Below are 17,886 nucleotides of genomic sequence, written 5' to 3'. Positions count from 1 at the left end.
ACACTGTAAGAACGTATACAGCACTCAGCTTACTTGAGGGTTGGAGATGATGTCGGAGAAGTGTTGCCAGGTGAAGGGTCCACCTTGCAGTTGGACGTCACCTCCCTGCTCAGAGCTCTGGCCGCTCAGTATCAGCAACTTATTCCCAGAAATGTCAGTGATCAGAGAGCGAATCTGGGTAGAACAAAGAATAACCACCGTGTAAGAACACAGATTGTCCTCATCTGTTCTCGAAACACATTATTTTCATTTCTCACTGAGTAGTTAAAGTTGCTGCAGCATTGAGAATTAGGTCAACTGCAGCAGTACAGTGCAGAGCGTGGTACAGTATTACTAAAATGAACTCGGAAGGTTCAGGTCCTGGTGTATTACAGAGAAAGTGACTTCCCACAGTACTACATTAGAAAAAAAAAGTAAGCTTGTTTCATTCAATGTTTACATTTCACCAGCAGTCACAGGCTAAGCTAATACATGACTAATTGTCATGCTGACAGATTGGATTTATTTACATTCAGAGTATCAAAAAAGTGTTTGTGTCTCACTCTGTAGAGTTCAGCTGAGACTGACAGTGACAGTGAGTGTTTTCCTGTTAATCAACAAAGTGATGATCACTAACTGGAGAGACATGGACCTCCCATTGGGCCTAAATGTTGAACAGCAGGTGCTGCCGTCGCAAAACCAGCTTCATAACAGACTGAACACTTTGGCCTGAGACTCATTAATGTGATATAAAAACAAATGCAAAGCATTTCCAGGTGTCTTGTGGGAGTCAGAGCACCTGGTGATCGTCGCCCTGTGGTGTTTTGACCGAGTCGTCTGGGTGTGACTCACCTCTGAGGTGGCGGTCTCCTCTGATGGATTCACCAACACCACTGTCTCCAGGACATCACTCTGATACTGGAGCACCCGCTGGCCTACAGGAAACAGAGGTTAAAGAAACTTAACATCAGAAGAGCAAGGAGGATGTGGGTGTGTGATATGATCCATTAGACACAAGAGTATGCTGAATATTATCGCCGAGGCCAGGAAGAAGAGAAAGAGCCACGGCGACGTCACCAGCAAGTCACCCAAGTCTCCAGAAACCCAAAACTGATTTACATTACGTCATTTACAGCCGAAAGCTAGACTGTGACTAAGCTAAAAGTGTTAGCATGCTCCCTTTCTGAAGTTGGTACACAAGCTCGACCGTGTGCCGACAGCATCAGCAAAACTTCGATTACGAGCTGTTCGGAGCCATGTTGTGTTTTTTTTCCATTTGTTCCAGAAATGTTTTTATGGACTTTAAAACTTCTATCTGTCTATCGACATGAGGATGAGAAGATAATGGACTGAATTTTCATATTGGGGCGAAGTTAAGTAATTACATTCATATTGTTGAGAACATGAATGATGAAAACTACCTAAAATGAGAGAAACCATCTTTGGGAACAATGTATTTGATGTGTACTTTGACTTTTTAGTTAGGCACATCTGCTAACATGGAGTGGGAGGGGTTTATGACCTATACTGCAGCCAGCCAGCCGGGGGCGATGGAGATGTTTTGACTTTACTTTCGTGAAGCTTCCACCTTTATGTCAACGTTAAATACAGATCGATGTTATCAATCAGCAAACTACCTCTTTCGCTTTTTGATACGGCCTCCCTGATACAACATCTGCTTACTCATGCTGTGATGCTTCTCGTCCAGATATTATAATGGAACATTTTCCAATAACAAACACTTTAGATGACTGAGCTGCCATTTACCGACAATACACAACACGACGGCCTCACTTCCAGCATCTGCCAACACAATTACTCTGCATCCTCAACCCCGCCCCGGCTCCTCTTCTGCTCACTTGCCATCTCATTCCTCCACCAGCGCTCACTAAAGCCCCCTCGACGACTTTAATCCTGGAAATACTCTCCGTCCACATACAGTCGCAACAATAACACAAAAAATATAATCCCTCAGCCAGGATTGCTGGATTGGTTGTTGCTATGGGGACGCTTCTCCGGCTGTTTGCTGCTAGCTGAGTTACACTGACCCAGTCTTGACTGAGGGAGACGCATTGCAGCATTTCTGAGCGAGGGAGGGGAGGCTCGTACTGCATGAGAGTGTATGCACGCAGCATCACATAGTACAGGAGGTGAGGGCGAGTGCCAGAGCAGCAGCAGCAGCAGCAGCAGCATTGAGAGCATGCAGGCGCTTCATCAGGAGGATCTATATTTAGCATCAAAAGATGCTGCTGGCTCGTCCTCCACCCTCAAAAATTGCGAAGGAGCTGACACGGGGTGCTCGTCTCTCCTTTCCCTCACGAAGGAGGAGGCGAGGGCAACGAGGGGGAAAAACATTAATGCAGCACTTGGAGAGAAAAATTACACGCCTGGATAGTCAGAGGTTATATGTTAGGTCAGAGAAGATCAGGTTCAGATACTTAATAGCAACAGTGTCCCAGTCAGACGCATCCGCCAATTTGTGCAAACTAACAGCCGACATCAGATCAGCAGCGTGTTTACAGAGTCAACACAGTGTGGCCCAGTTTAGAGATGCTGTTGTTTTGTTCTGCTGCCTGAAACAGGTTCACAATCTGTATTTGCTCAGCTAAACAAGTAGAGAACAACTGATGGCTGTTTTTATTAAACAACAAAGACATTCACTGTTTGCAGCAGGAACACTGAATATATGAATTAATCTATGAATTAGTGCTGGGAGACAGAAACAAGGTAAATATTGACGTTCATGTTTTTTATGTTGACTGGAGGCTCGTTAATTTATATTCAGGACCACGCTCACGCTTCAGCAGCTGTTTTTAAATGGACAAAATTTCCTCATTCCTCATTCTGATTGAAAGTTTTCGGATCAATTGTTTGCAGGGGGTGAGATTTACAGGGTCTGGTGTTTAAATAAAACAACACATTTAATCAGAACAGCTGTGTGACAGGAGTCAAAGTGATCACGTCATGCAATCCTCCGTCATCGGATATCTGATCTCTTTGTGTTCGATCAGCTTCCTGTCCTGAAGATGGATATTTATCACCGTCTATCTTAAGTTCTCTGAGAGTTTGTGGTAAAAACAAGAACACAGCCGGGAAATAATCAGGTTGTATCATTTACATGGGACAGTTTATTCCAGTTGAGGTGTTTATAGGGAGCATTTTTATTCTGTTTGGGCTTTTAAACCGATTATAATCAGAATATTAGGCTCCATGTGCCCAGTGCCGGCTGATTGTCTCTAAATGATTGCAGCTGTGGTCACTTCCAGTCAGCACACAGTGTGGCAGAGGCCGTCCAAACTGTGGTGGGTTTTACAAATATGATCAGATAGAGCAGTGATCGTGATGATGGTTAAGTAGCTGCAGAGTCGGTCAACAATTTGAACACCCACCCCACGATGAGGGAGGGTGAGAATAACTGAACCACTTAAATGTTGGAACTTTGTGTTTCATTTGGACATTTTCAGGGATTTATTTCACCGTCGGACAGACTGCTGAGAAGGTAGAGAGAGACTTCAGCTGTTTTGTTGTCTTGCACAGCTGTACAAAGACAATAGTGGAGGAAGTATAAACATACAGTCGAGTAAATACACTGAACAACACAGTGAAGCGCTGGTCCGTCACCGCTGGAGATCTGGACGTAGACGATCCTGCAGATCTCAGAGGAACGCCAACCAAAACAAACATGGACGCCAACCAGCTGCCTGTAGTGTTTGTATGATTAATGTGCTTCAGACGAGACTCTTTACATCTCCCACACTAGAGGCCGGCTGATTAATTAGTCTGGCTGATTAATCCGCTGATTGGAGGAGATGTTACTGTCGGTGGAACTTTGCTCCAATAGCTGCGCAGACTAGATAAAAAATACAAAGTTTGTTTCATGTTCGGGTCAGATTTGTAGATTTATTTAAGTTTTTATTACTTTGTGTTTGATAATGAGTCTTTTAGAGCCTCCTGTGTTTCTCATGTATCTGCTGGTTTCAGACACTGACAGACTGAAAGAGTTTAAGATTACAGGAGTGAAACAAAAGGACTTGACCTCATTTTGCAAAAATCTTCCAGAAAGCGACACTTTAGTTTCTCCAGGACATGTTCTTGCCAGTGAAGTTTCTCTGTTGCCATCAGGGCGTCGTTAAGTTTAACCTGCTTGTGAAACGAACTGCTGTGAGTCTTTACACCCTCTGTGATTCATCTTTTCAATTCGCTGTAGACGTTTTACTGATTTTATTTCCTTTTCCTTTCCTTTTATTTCCTGTGTGTTAAACGCTGGTCAGATTAATCAGGTGCCTCCCAGCTCCTGCTCCAAACTAATATCATTATCAAGCTTTAAAAAAAAAAAATTATCAGCTGACTGTGGAAAATCAACTGACCCAGGCTGAACCAGACCCGGTCCCACTTGGCCCAGTGCCTCACCGCACATAATCATATTCACAATCGCCTCAGTATTCATTATAAGTGTTGTGTTATGTTTAAGTGGATTTTCTTAATGTTTCTGGATTGTGTTAAATGTCTATCTATTCTTTTACTGTGGAAACTGATTCACATTTTGATATAAAAGTAATGTTCAGCATCTTTTACAATAATCTCAGCTTTGTTTCAGGAGGACTGACCGATGTGTCTGACGTGTCGTCATTATCTCGTCTCTTAGTGCCTGAAACTGATCCAACATCACATTAATGTGACACCAGGAGAGGAGATGTGAAGGACAAAGTGCTGAACACAAGACAAACTCTCTCTACGACCTTCACGTTGTGCGGTATGAACACTTTGTCTTCTCACTGTTCTCAGCAGAGCCATAAAAAGAAATGAAGCTAAGATCATTTTATTGATTAAAAGTCATGGATTGATGATGTAACGTACATTGAACGTGATGTCTCAGTGTAGGAGGAGTTTGTTTAATCTAAGACTCTTCCTACTTTGTTTGTATTGTAGGTCTCATGTAGATCTTAGACTTTTATTTCAGTCTTTTCTGGATTTGACACGAGATTTAATAAAAGTGTCTCACAGACACGACACAGCTGCTGCTATCTGAGACGAGCAGGATTTAAACTGGACTCAGTTTTAGCTGCACGTCGAGCTGAGCTGAGCTGAGCATTGTTCGATATCTTTATAAACCAAAACAAAACGTTTTACAAGTTTAACACATGTTAACCATTCAATGTGACAATGTTGAATAATCTCTGAACACAGAAAACCACAAAACAACCATAACTGACATGTAGTTTAAACCTCCGCAACAAGCGTTTATCTTCTTTGCTGTTTAATCTTTTTAAAATTATTTCCTTGACTAAGTGATTCATTACTCTGACTTTAAAACCTTTGACAAACATCTTTATCGTCGATCTATATCGCCACAACAGATGTTGACATCGGATATTAATGCTGAAAGTTGTTTCTTTACATTTTGCTTTTCAATATTTGTGTAAAGTTGTGGCTACTTTTAGGAACATAAAGTACAAGTCCAGGCTTCTGTGAAGATCAGTTTTTGGCTTAAACTTCCTGGATTTGTTGCCACTGAACATAATATTATATGTTTTGTAGAAATATTCACAGATAAAAAGAATAAACTTAACATACACTTGGTTTGCAGAAAATGTACAATGCCAGCATTTAATTCTGGTGACTGGGCCGTCGAAAGCCAAAAAAATATTTTTTTAACAGAAATGAACAACAAATCCTGTCAATTGAGAATCTAGACGTAGGTTAATATTTGTCATTTTGATTTAAAAAATACTTCTGATGAAACAAAAGCTAAAAACTAAAGTAAAAGTCTTTTATACGCGGCACATTTCTACCAATAATCCAAACACATTGAAGTCCTTCAGACTGAAACAAGCTGCCTCCCTCCACTGCCTCTGAAGAGGAAACTGTGGTGAGAGTTTGTTTTTATATAACAGGTGAGAGCTGAGGTGTGTCGGTGAATATGATGGCTGCGTTCAGGCTGTGACAGATGAGATGAGGTGGAGGCTGGACCATGGTTCCTCTCTGTAACTGCATCCTGCCTCTCCAATAAGCTCATATAAACGCTGTGCATGTCTGAGAAGCTCATTAACCGCCTCGCTCTTCTCGTTCCTATTTCGAGTTATTAAAATGTCCAAGGACAATCTCCTGTAAAGCCACTAATGTTGCCCACACATCACTCAGACTGTTATCATGGAAACAAAATGCAGTCTGGACCCGTGAGCCTCTCGCCAGGCTGCACACACAGGACCAGTCACTGAGGGAGGAGTGCTGCTGTAGTACGGTTGTGACCCTCCGTCACCCTGTTTGTTGGCTCTGAGGGATGAAGTGACTCGAAAACAACCGGATCATATAATGACTGGTCGGTGTCGCCGGTGGAAGAAGTGATTTCACTCAGCAGCTTCAGGCCTGCAGACACACCGAGGAGGAGCTGCTCAACCTCAAACTACTGAAACATCAGACTGTGACGTCGTTATAAAGACGACACGGCCAGCAGTGTCGTTAGTGACGTCGTCTCCTAACTGTAGAGCTGCTCCTGTATATCAGCAGCTCACAGAACTGAACCAGAACCAGCTCTCCTTCCACAGAACTGCAGGTGTCAATATGAGCAGATTTATTGTGATGTTCATCTTGTTTACGAGCTTTTCTGAGTCCAGTCGGCTCCATGTTGGTGTGGATGAGATGATGTAGTTCACTGAGCGCTTTAACACAAAACTACATGAGATTTGATTTTAATTACAACAAACTCTTTTGTTTACACCAACTGAAGATCTGAACATGACGCGAGCCAATGACTGACCTGTTTACCGTGTCACATTTTAACACCAGGAGTAAATGAGGTCACGGCGTCTTGATTCACTGCGAGGAGCTTCAGCTGCTAAATCGGTGGTAATATTGTTTTGTCAGCTGCCGGTATCATGAATGAACTTCCTCTGTCTCATATTAGTGCACACAGACGCTCATAATCCTCCAGCTAATTCGTTTTGTCTCACTGAGCTTTACTAAATAAGATGGTGCAGAAAGAAAAAGCTTCCTTCTACGCCCGATAATCTGAGCGAGATGTCTGATAGTGAGTGGGTGTTTACAGCGTTAAAGAATAAATGGAAAGCAGAGCGAGCCTACACACTCGTGCCTCTGGTGCATGATGGGAAGCAGCCGCTTACTACCCGAAGCTGCAGCGACTCGTTCTTCTGCCCAGTTTTTTGCCGGTCTGAGGCTTCAGATGCCACCTGAGGCCAAGAGGGACGTCAGCTGTGTGTTTGTTAGTGAAAGTAGACCATGTCCCGTATATGTCGGTCTGTGTGAGGCCACGTGTTGTGATTCGTCTGCTGTTTAACCATCGTGCTTCAAAATACAACAGGAAGATGTGGCCTGAGAAGCTCTGCAGCCGTATTCCTCAGTGAGAACATGAAATATTGACTCTCACGCAACACAACTCGCTATTTTCACCTCACATCTCAGCTGATGGTGACTTATATCTCAGTTTATCCAGCGAGAGTTCAGCATGATTTCTAAAGCAAATAGAGCCGAAGCTGTTCAGACGCTCTGAAGAACAAACTAATGAAGTCCAGCCTCTTCTGGTGGCAGGTCGCTGCTCGCTCAGTTTGTTTATAAGCTGTAGGCCGGCTCAGTGTGAGCGGCAGCGCGATGAACGACATCGCTCCTTCATAAGAAAAGAGTTAAGTTGGCCTCGTTATGACTGGTCAGACCCATTAAAGAGGGTTATTAGTCACAGCAGGGAGAAGCTGAATGTGAAGATAATGACTGGAGCTCTTGGCCATGCTCTAATTATTAACACATAATTACTGTTTGTTACAGGAACACTGGAAGATATTTCAGTCTGGACCAAAGTGAGATCGGTTTGGTTCAGTCGCAGACGGAGGCGTCACGACTCTCCAGAGCCACAATTTGATTTAAACGTGTTTCATTCAGCACCGTGCTGCTGTTGGACTACTGAGTCCTGATATGTAAAGATCAACAGATCATTGGTTTTATGTGCTGACAAATGTCATTTACATTTCCAAATTCTTCTTTTTAAAGAAAGAAGAATTTCATTATTTAGGTACATATTTTATCACGTAACGCGTTACAATCCATGTCACCGAGCCTTTAAGTTGTTTGTTGAGTCTCTGTGTGACTGAAATGAGCCTGATGATGAAGACTAATGATGAAGACTAATGATGAAGCCTGATGATGAAGACTAATGATGAAGCCTGATCCTCCGAGCGCACTTTAATTTACATTCTTGAATCACACCATGCCTTCCTGGTTCATCACTGTCACCAAGGACATTCATTTGTTTAAACAGGATCTGGGCTGTTTCATTGTTGAAGGTAACTAAGAAGTAGTGTAAGTAATATATTACTCTACGCAGACAGTAATATTGTAACGTAATATAATATTTTAAAATGAAGGTAACTAGTAATATGTAATATATTGCATTTTGAACATAACTTGCCCGACATACGATGTTCACGATAACTGATCTTAAAAAGACAAATATAAGTTCAGTGTTAGTTTTATAAAGAGCGATCTCCTCATGTAACTAGTTACTTTTTGTACTAAGTACAGACAGTAGATGTCGTTGGCGCCCCAGCAGCTGGAAAATGTCACTACATTGAGTCTAAAATAGGTCCAACAAAATGATTTCTTGTATAAATAAAATATCTATACTTTATAAGTGATCTTCTGTTTTATGTTGTAATAAATCATTTTTGAGCGGTCATGTGACGTAGCTCGTGTTCCTCTCTTCAGCAGTCAGCGATTCAGCGAGCTGTCTTCATGTTACACAACGAGCGGTGATTTCTGAGTGAGTCTGCATATTTCAGTTTTCAACTTCATGTGTGCGACGACTAAATGATTAAAAAGATTCCCTCCTCCAGCTCAGATGTCAAACTCCACCTGTGGCTGATGGTGTGAAAAGTCGTCTTCTCCAGCGGCGCTAACAGAGTGAACACACCAGCTACATGCAGGGTGACATGATTGATCGGTGCATCAGTAAATCACAGCTCTGTCCTGGTTCATCAATTAACTCCTCGTCCATCAAACTGGTCAGAACGCAGAGCAGAGCTGCAACTGCAGGGACGGAAACATTAAAGTGAATCATGCGTCCAACACGGACCAACAGGGTTATAAAGAAAATCCTTCCAGTGTACATGTCCTTAGAGGGACGTAAGGGTGAGACATGCAGGTGATTTGTACCTGCTGCTCGCTCCGTCAGATGTTTTCACACGGGTGCAGTTTGCAGGTGAGTCACCAGGGAAATAACCAAAGGGCTGAATTAGCACCTGTGGTGCAGCAGCAGGCTCAGCGATATTAAAAACTACCTGACTGCTGCAACCAGCTGGCTCACATAAAGGATCAGTGTGGACATGCTGTAGATATAGTTAATGTAGGTATAACTACAGCAGCAACAACTGATCAATCTCTTTTTATAATCGATTAATCAGTTTGAGAAAAAAGGTAAAATTTCAGCTTCTTACAGGTGTCGTTTTTAAAAAACAAAGGAGGCAGCAGCTCACTACATCTACCAACAACCTGCCGACCTAACATGGCTGCAGCTAGCTACCATTAGCAAATTAGCTCATGGCTCAGTTAGCCACGGAGCCAGCGGCACTGCAGTTTTGCTCATGAATAAGTGGCATCAGGTTGCAATTTACAATCAGTTCACTGAATTTAATTTGGAAGAACAGGAGAGAGTTCTGGATACGTATAAAAAAACATTCTTGCCTGAAACTTGTTGACTGTTGGTAGAAAATACATTATAATCTTTGTCTTGAAGTCAGATGATTTCTACCTGTTTGTCATTTCAATACACAACCAGTCCATCAAATCCAATCACCAGGCTTCATATTCTGTTATATAAATAAATAAATAAATACATCTTTTTCCTCAGTTTAACTCATTTAATTCAACTTTTGACTGATGCATCCAGATCTGCTCAGAATCATCATGTTAAGGACCTCTTGAGCACGAACACGTCTGATTAAATAAGCATTTACAGGCTGTGCTTCATGTGACGGGTGAACTCAAGACAATTTCAGGGTGATCCATCACAGCTGCAGACACTCAGACTTCATAGATTTCAATAAATGTCATTAATACTTTACTGTATCTTAAAATATCACAGTGACACGTCTCACCAAGTTGCTCTGAGGATATTTCACTTCTGTCACCCGCTGCAAAAAAACCCTTTCCTTGGGTAACGAGCCTGTTGGCAGCATCAGAAACCAATTAACACAAGTGAGGACGACACCATGTGTTGTACATACAGTATGTGCTGTCACCTATAGTGCTGCACGGAGCATCTTAGGGGAAAGACTGGTGTTAGTCCGCCTCTCATTACTTTCTCACTTCCTGAATCTCTGTAGTAAACAGCTCAAAGTCCATCGGCTCCTTTAAAAACAGCTCACAAATATACAGTTTCATTATTTAAAAAAAATTTGCTTAGTAACTCCCTAAAAAACAGCTGCTCACTGTATTTGTAATCAAACATTCGCAGGGGACTATTTTCAGCGGCGGATTAATCCAACATTTGCTGCCCTAGTGAGTATTTGTGGCAGCAGGATGGTGTGTGTGTGTGTGTGTGTGTGTGTGTGTGTGTGTGTGTGTGTGTGTGTGTGTGGGAGTGAGCCTAAATAAACTACAGTGTGTGTTCGTGGCGATGGAGGAACAACTGTGTGGCACACTGATGTGTTTTTAATCGTTTTTGAACATTAATGGAGCTCCATGTCTCAGAGGAAGAGGATTAACGAGGTGGTGATACACACACGATACTTGTTAGCGGGATCAATTCATTAAATTCAGAATTACGCTGCACAAAAATCTAAATCTTACCGAGTATATTTGTCTCATTTCTGGTCAAAAAATATGTCATCACACTATATATATGACACAATTAACAAGAAAGAAGCATCTCAGTTAGATAATGGAGCAAATATCAAGATGTAAATCTTCCTCTGACACCAAAACCTGCAACAACAGGAATTAAGACGCAGCATCAGGTCATGAAGAAAAGCCTGAGATGGCCACACCTCGACCAAGCCGGAAAGAAAACGAGTATCAGAGCCGCTGCTGTCTCCACGCTCCACCCCGCCTGATCCTGCTGAGCTCAGCACTCTGCCTCACCCCGCCTGAGGCATGATGGGAGTTCACTACAGGGTGGTGTGTGTGGGGGTGTTTCCAAGAGGAGGCAGGATTCATGCTTGAGGTTTTTGTGTGTACAGGAGAATCTGATAACACGAAGAACACAATCTGATCTCATTCAGTCGACTTTATGAAGCGCGGAGAGTGAAACATGATTACAGACGAGCTGAGCAGCTCCGCTCCGTCCAAACCCTGTCAGCCGACTGAAGGACATTTCAAAGACAGAGTCCAGTCAGGGAGGTTACAATAAACCACCGGTTGGTTAACTGTGTGATAACGCACAGAGCGCTGCAGCTAACATGACGTCTTCAAAATGCTAAAAACACTTCATCTGCAATCAGTTAAATGCACACTATGTAATCTCTGCTGCTAGGGGGCGCTCTATCAAAACGAAAGACGTTTGCTGAGGGTTGTGATGGACAGTTCTGGAGGAGAGAGTCAGCTGCAGATCCAGACCTGCTGGAGGAACTAACACCCGTCTCATCAGATTCTGCTCTGACCCGACAGGACACGGTCACACACATCGTCAGTGCGTGCTGCTGCTCGCTAACGTTAGCTTACAGATAACGTAGAGTAAACTAATCAGGCTGTTTGTGTAACGCGAATAAACACAAAGGATCCCGACGTCACAGACGAGTTAATGTTTTAGTTTTATCGCGTTATGTTTAGTCTCGTTCGTCTCAGGCTTTCTAACGGCAGCGACTGAATGAAACGCACCATCACCTTCAGTAACTTGTGGATTTCTCTGGTTTTAACATTGTTTGGATCATTTGAGTTGATGTAAGTACACAACTCAACAAAATATAAAACAATGGTCCGGTAGTTTTAGACATTTTGATCCAGAATCCTTCCATATTATATCTTTAAGTCATTTTTCAAGCACAAATGTTGCTTTGCTTTGACATATGGGATCGTAAACATGATATCTTTGGGTGTCGGATGTTATTTTTAACTGATTTACTTATAACACGAGTCAATCTGTGCCAGCGACCTCTGAAGAAACCCCACATCCATCGTTTAAACAAACACGACAGATTAACATCATCTGCAGCCGAGGCTTCTGGATTAAAGCAGCTGTCAGTCGTCTCTGTGTACCTTTCTATTTTTAGACAGTTTTGTCTAGTCGGTTGCATAAGTTCGGGGTTATTCAGAGAGCGAAGCCTCATCCACGTCGTCCCTACACAGTGTTTCATGTGATCGAACGAGCTGCTGCTGCTGCTGCTGCTGCTGCGAGTCTCAGCTGTTGCCTTCAGGTCAGAAGACGCTTTATTTTTTCCTCCACCATCAAAATCAGGTCACCCAAATTTACTCGACTGAATTGAGAGCAGCGAGTGCAACTGACAAATGACCACAAACTATGTGAACGTGAGTCAGTGAAGCTGTTTACACCGAGGGGCCTGCTGTCACTTCAGCACTGTAAACTGCACCATCATCCTGATTCATAAAAGAGTTCAGCTCTGCCACAGAGGGACGAGGCTACAACTGAGAACACAGCTCATGGTGCTGAGTGTTGTTTCTGATGCAGCTGCAGCTGACGATTGTTTTCACGGTCGATTGATCTGTTGACTATTAATCGATTAGCTGTTTGGTCGATAAAACTTCAGAAAATGGTGAAAATCGTCGATCAAGACTGTAAATATTCACATTTAAGAAGCTGAAATCAAAGAATTTTACTTATTTTAAAAAAAAAATGGACTCAAACCAATTCATCGATGATCAAAAATAGTTAATAAACGAATCGATTAATCGTTGCAGCTCTCATTTTTGGCTATTTGGAGTTGTGATGTCATGATACTGAAATGTCTAACTTCGATACAAAACCTTGGAAAGTATCAATATTCGATTATGTTTTCAAAACCACGGAGAGAAATTGACATTGAGGGCATGAAATTTTTGATTTTTTAATAAAATGCCAATATAACGAGGTTATAACACGAGAACGAGACACAACTGTCCTTGGCGAGCAGCAGAGAGCTGCAGCAGGACTGTTTGTACTGATACTGCGGAAAAACGAATTCTCGTGATGATATCAATGCGATATCTGTAGAAATTAAACATGAATCTAATCTATCTTTAACTTTATCTTCTCTGTGTTTTATCTCTTTTTTGGAAAATAAATGCATCTTAAAATACGAGTGTAGGGAGAGTCTGTAAACATAATCAATCACTATCAATCAGTTACCAGTGAAAAGGATGAAGTCATAAACAAAAGATGCAGAAGGCCGAACGTCATCGCTGGATTATTCACGTGATATTATCATATATCAATTATTAAAGAAGCACTATGTTGTTCAAGCTCATTATTTCAATATTTACAATATTAATGAGGTAATAATACAAACTCTGAATGTTTATTTTGATGCTAGAACGGTGGCAGGGTCCGCCACATATAAACAAAGAACAACAGTATAAACTGTGTTGTCCTTTAAGGTCGGTTTGTTTATTCAGTCATGAAAACAACGAGAGGTTGTTTATTTAGTTTGTAACCAGTGAATGCACCTTTAACACGATGTACCACATTTCTTAGTCACGGTTATCACAACATTGCGACGCCCCTGATTGCAACTGTTTCAAATATTCAGCATCGATATGTATCGTCATATCACACTAAACACTAATTTGGGGGTTTTGACAACCTGACGAGATGTTTACATCCTAAAATCGCACATAAACGGCACATTTTTCAATTCAATATTCCGTAATTTAACATTTCCTCAGGGCAAACATAAAGTCATAACAATAAGATAACGGGATTTCTTATTTCTCCACCTGAATTTTATCTCTGACATCGTGAAAAAGGCTCTCAAGCATCATTTAGTCCATCATGAAGGGAGCTGACATCAACAGATGATATTTTAAAGGAGCACTCCGTAGTTTTAGGGAAGAAATTTTGATCGGAAAAGAAAAATCTTCAATAATCAAACTCTCTTTGTTTTCATGACTGAATAAACAAACTGACCCTACAGAACAACACAATTTCATACTGTTTTACCTTGTTTATATGTGGCGGACCCTGCCACCTTTCTAGCTTCAAACTGTGTTCTGGGACCTTGTTTACCTCTTAGAAACAATCAATATTTCTGAGTTTGTATGATGACTGTAAATATTAAAATTCTGAGTATGCATTTCTTCTCTGAAACTGCACAGCGCCCCTTTAATAATGCACATAAGATAAATATTGTCGATGACGTGCATCTATTGTTTATGTTTCACTAGTTTGTTTATTCAGTTATTATAGTTTTTATTATCACCTCGTTTATATTGTATTTGTATTTCTTCTCTAAAACTACAGACTGCTCCTTTAACATTTAAATGTAATAAAAAGCTAAATGACTTCTTCCCCTCTGAGGCTGTAACAGCTGAGCAGGTTGTGCTGTGGACTCGTGAATGACCTCAGCATCTCTGACCGCTGTCCTTTAACCAGCGGCACACACTGTGACCGACACCGCAGCACATGCATGTATGGATGCTGGCATTAAAGGAGCATTGACACCATCTATAGAAACGGTACAGACCTCTATACATCTGCAGAGGAATGGATCATCACGAGTCATGATGTTACTCACATTATATCTCGTCCACGGCCTCTGAAAACACGACACACGCACACAGTCAGTCCCGTCCTGCCTTCATGCAGTCAGATTCCTTCAGTTTTTACGCGCAGCGACGCTCCAAGATTAACGATGCGGTGTTATAAAACCAGCAGCCCGACCAGAACCACCGGCTGAGCTCAGCCTCCAAACCTCCCTGCGCCCTGGTTTTTATAACATGACGAGAAGGAGCGGCCGTCCAGCGCCCTGTCTGCAGCCTGTCAGCGGCTCTACGGCGACAATAAACGGTCAGTGAGGAGTCTTACCGTCCGTCAGTGGTGCGGAGGATGGAGCTGAGGATGGAGCGGAGGATGGAGCAGAGGGAGGGGCGGTGCTGCTGCTGCTGCTGCTGCTGCTGCGGATGAGGATGAGGATGAAGGCAGGGTCGGCCTGCTTCAGCTCAACACCTACACTCTATCTGCTGCCTCGTGCTGCATTCACGGACCGGTCGTACACTCCAGTTTCAGAGGGAGCAAAAGTGATCCAGGAGCGTTCAAGTGAATCAGGGAAAAGACAGCTTCGAGTGGAAGACGATGCAAAAAGATGAGCTTTTAAATCCAGGGCCGTAACCAGGATGTTAGAAATACTGAAGGCATGAGTCCCCCCCCCACGACACACCGGAAATAAATGACACTGTTCCTGTTTCTGTTTCTCTGCTGCTGCTCATCATCCCAAATGTTTCCGACAATATTGAAACCGGAAAATTCTGTTTTATTCAAAGTAACTGTACGTTTTATCTGGTCGCCTGTCGCAATAACTTCCAGGAGAGTCGGAGTGTGAGGAAGGAAGGAAGGAAGGAAGGAAGGAAGTCGGCTAACAGGAGTAAAAATTAACAGTCACGTCAGACAGATCGTCATTTCAGTCATTTATTATTGTGTTTTTATTGATGATATTTCTGACGTTGTTGTGCTGTAGATCCTGAGTCTGCACCAGATGTTTTATTTTGAAAATTGAAAGGATGCACATTGCCACTCCGCTGTCTGACTTCCTGCCTGGCTCCATCAGCTTCATGCAGCTCTGTTTAAAATGTTCGGGATCAGCTCCGGTGACCGCGTCGCAGCCGTAACACGCCGTAGACGTGTTGGGTGGAGTCTACTGGCAACAGCGAAGACAACAACTCCCATGATCCCACGCTGCTCAGTCTGTTGTTTTGTTTTATTTGAGAGACCCCTAGTGGCAGAAACTACATACTGTGTGTCTTATCTGCAAAAGAGTTACTGAAGCTGTAATTTTCACAATTTTCTGACATTTTGTCAAAATTATGAATTAGTCATTAATATTATCTGCCGGTATATAATATATATAGTCATTAGTTGAAGCCCCAGTAGCATGCGAACATTTAGCATGACAATATGCTAAATGTTAGCATGCTAAACAAATCAAAACAAAACAGAAAATGTGAGTAGTGTGGGATCATGGGAGTTGTTGTCTGCACTGTTAAACAACCAACACTGCTGATGGAAATCTGCTAAATGTTGCATGTGACGTTGCAAAACGGTGATCACAATGAGTTTAAACTCTCTCAAGTCTCTGCAAACTGACTTCCAAACAGATGAAATGAAACCAGAAACCATCGCTGTGATGAAGTACAAATCATTTAATAATCTTCAGGTTTACAGAAAATCTGAAAGATGTTAAAGTTCGTCATTGACCCTCAACAATACTTACCAGCATGAATCACTTTGAATCAATCCCACATACAAAGTTAACTGTGGCAGCGAAGTGATGATGCATGAATGTTAAAGTATCTGGACATTATTCTTATTATTATGATCGAGTGGGAAGCGAGTGGATTGTGTGTTCAGAGAAGGGGACTTTTCAAACAGCTGTGACTCAAACAGCAGCTGCTGGGTGGGACAGAGACAAACTAAAATAGACTCTCAGCTCTGGCAAACTTGTTCCCTGTAAACTATGAATCACAGCATTTAACTTACAGACAGAAAGACTGAAGCTTTTCACAGAGACAGGCCGTCCCTGTCAAAAAATAGTCTCCACGTTTATCACTTTGTCCCTTAAATAACTGCTTTTGGATCACACAGAAAATTATTTTCTTTGGTACAGGAATAACTCACGAAGCAGGGCAGAAGAAACAAAGTGAAGTGTGGTGAGACTGTCACTGATCAACTTTGAGATTTATGTGTGGAAAGGAAAACAACAGATCTTTGGAAAGAGTGATGCCTGGGGTTGCTCTGGTATCTTAACCTCCTCTGTAAAAAGCCTGTTAGTGAAACTCAAGAGCATCACATCACATCCACTCACTGATGCAGCTTCATCTCAGATGACCGGCAGTCTCCTCTAAATGTCAGACAGCTGTTAGCCGTGCAGCTCGGACGCCCGGCCGGCCGCGCCCTTCTCTCCAGACGTGCCGTTTGTCTCAGCTTTTCCAGCCCTCCTCTCCTCCTCTCCCACCTCTCCTCGTCTCCTCTCCTCCCTCCTCTCCTCGTCTCCTCTCCTTCCTCCTCCCTCCTCCACTCCTTACATCACCCTCAACTCTCTCACACGCTGAGGCACGCTCACATACAGCAGCTGGTCAAGGTCACATGTTGTCTTGTTATTTGTAGACTAAAGTGTTTCCGCCGTGACGGACTCTATTCTCTGTGACCTGAGGGGAGCAGCTCATCAGCCCGAGCTGTTAAATATAACCTACATTTCTGACCAAGTCTTTTATAACCCAAGGTCAGAGGGAGCATGTAAATACTGTATGTCCCACACATTTATGGTGAAGGCTTTCCTTGGGCCACTCCGCAATCAAATTATGCCAAGAACTGCAAAATGTCACAACATTTTGTAAGAAATTCATTTGTCCCCAGTGGACGAATCTTAATGATCCTGACGTTTCCTCCAGCGCCACCATGTGCGAGCCCCGACGGCTAGTTTGACATACATCCATGTGAGTATCACACCTAGATCTTCAAAAAAGTCTCTTGCAGCCATGACCTAAACCCAACGAGAAGTCGGCCATTTTGAATTGTGTAGTGGTGTTGTCCTATAAAGAACAAAACATCAGTGTTTGACGCTGTGGGAATGAGACCAGGCTGGTTCTGAATGTGTTGCAGCTTCTCTCACCTTTTTTCTGCCCAGTTGCATGACATCAAAAACAGTCTTACAGCAGCAAATTCTCAGACAAGCCCCGTTAAAACACTAAAAATACACAATGTTTCCATTGTTCTTTTAAAAACCAGCGTCAGTCTGAAAATCTATGTGCATCAGCCTT

General features: G+C 42.5%; 1 protein-coding gene and 1 long non-coding RNA gene across 4 annotated transcripts in view; one reads left to right on the top strand and one right to left on the bottom strand.

Moving 5' to 3' along the window:
* Positions 1 to 17,886, bottom strand: part of map1aa (microtubule-associated protein 1Aa) — a 44,708-nt gene that overhangs the window by 11,374 nt on the left and 15,448 nt on the right. The window contains exons 1-3 of one of the 3 annotated variants that reach the window (XM_084339653.1): positions 14,939 to 15,085; positions 832 to 914; positions 34 to 174 (exon numbers count right to left, since the gene is read on the bottom strand). Coding sequence is in view for 2 of the 3 variants with exons in the window: in XM_084339652.1 (XP_084195778.1) it covers positions 34 to 174; positions 832 to 914; positions 1,839 to 1,845 (231 nt within the window). In the remaining variant the exon portion in view is untranslated. Of the gene's footprint in view, positions 1 to 33; positions 175 to 831; positions 915 to 1,838; positions 2,012 to 14,938; positions 15,086 to 17,886 lie in introns of those variants that run through there. The other 2 variants (XM_084339652.1, XM_084339651.1) reach the window with 2 other exon arrangements.
* On the top strand, positions 3,302 to 8,203 carry LOC311255059. Its single transcript, XR_014622315.1, has 3 exons — positions 3,302 to 3,691; positions 4,625 to 4,732; positions 7,756 to 8,203. It is a non-coding gene; the product is annotated as an uncharacterized lncRNA (long non-coding RNA).

Source organism: Pagrus pagrus, assembly GCF_965226575.1.
Source record: "Pagrus pagrus genome assembly, chromosome: 1".
Lineage (NCBI taxonomy): Eukaryota > Metazoa > Chordata > Actinopteri > Spariformes > Sparidae > Pagrus > Pagrus pagrus.
Note: the sequence above shows the minus strand (reverse complement) of the source record. Positions and strands in the feature narration are given on the sequence as shown.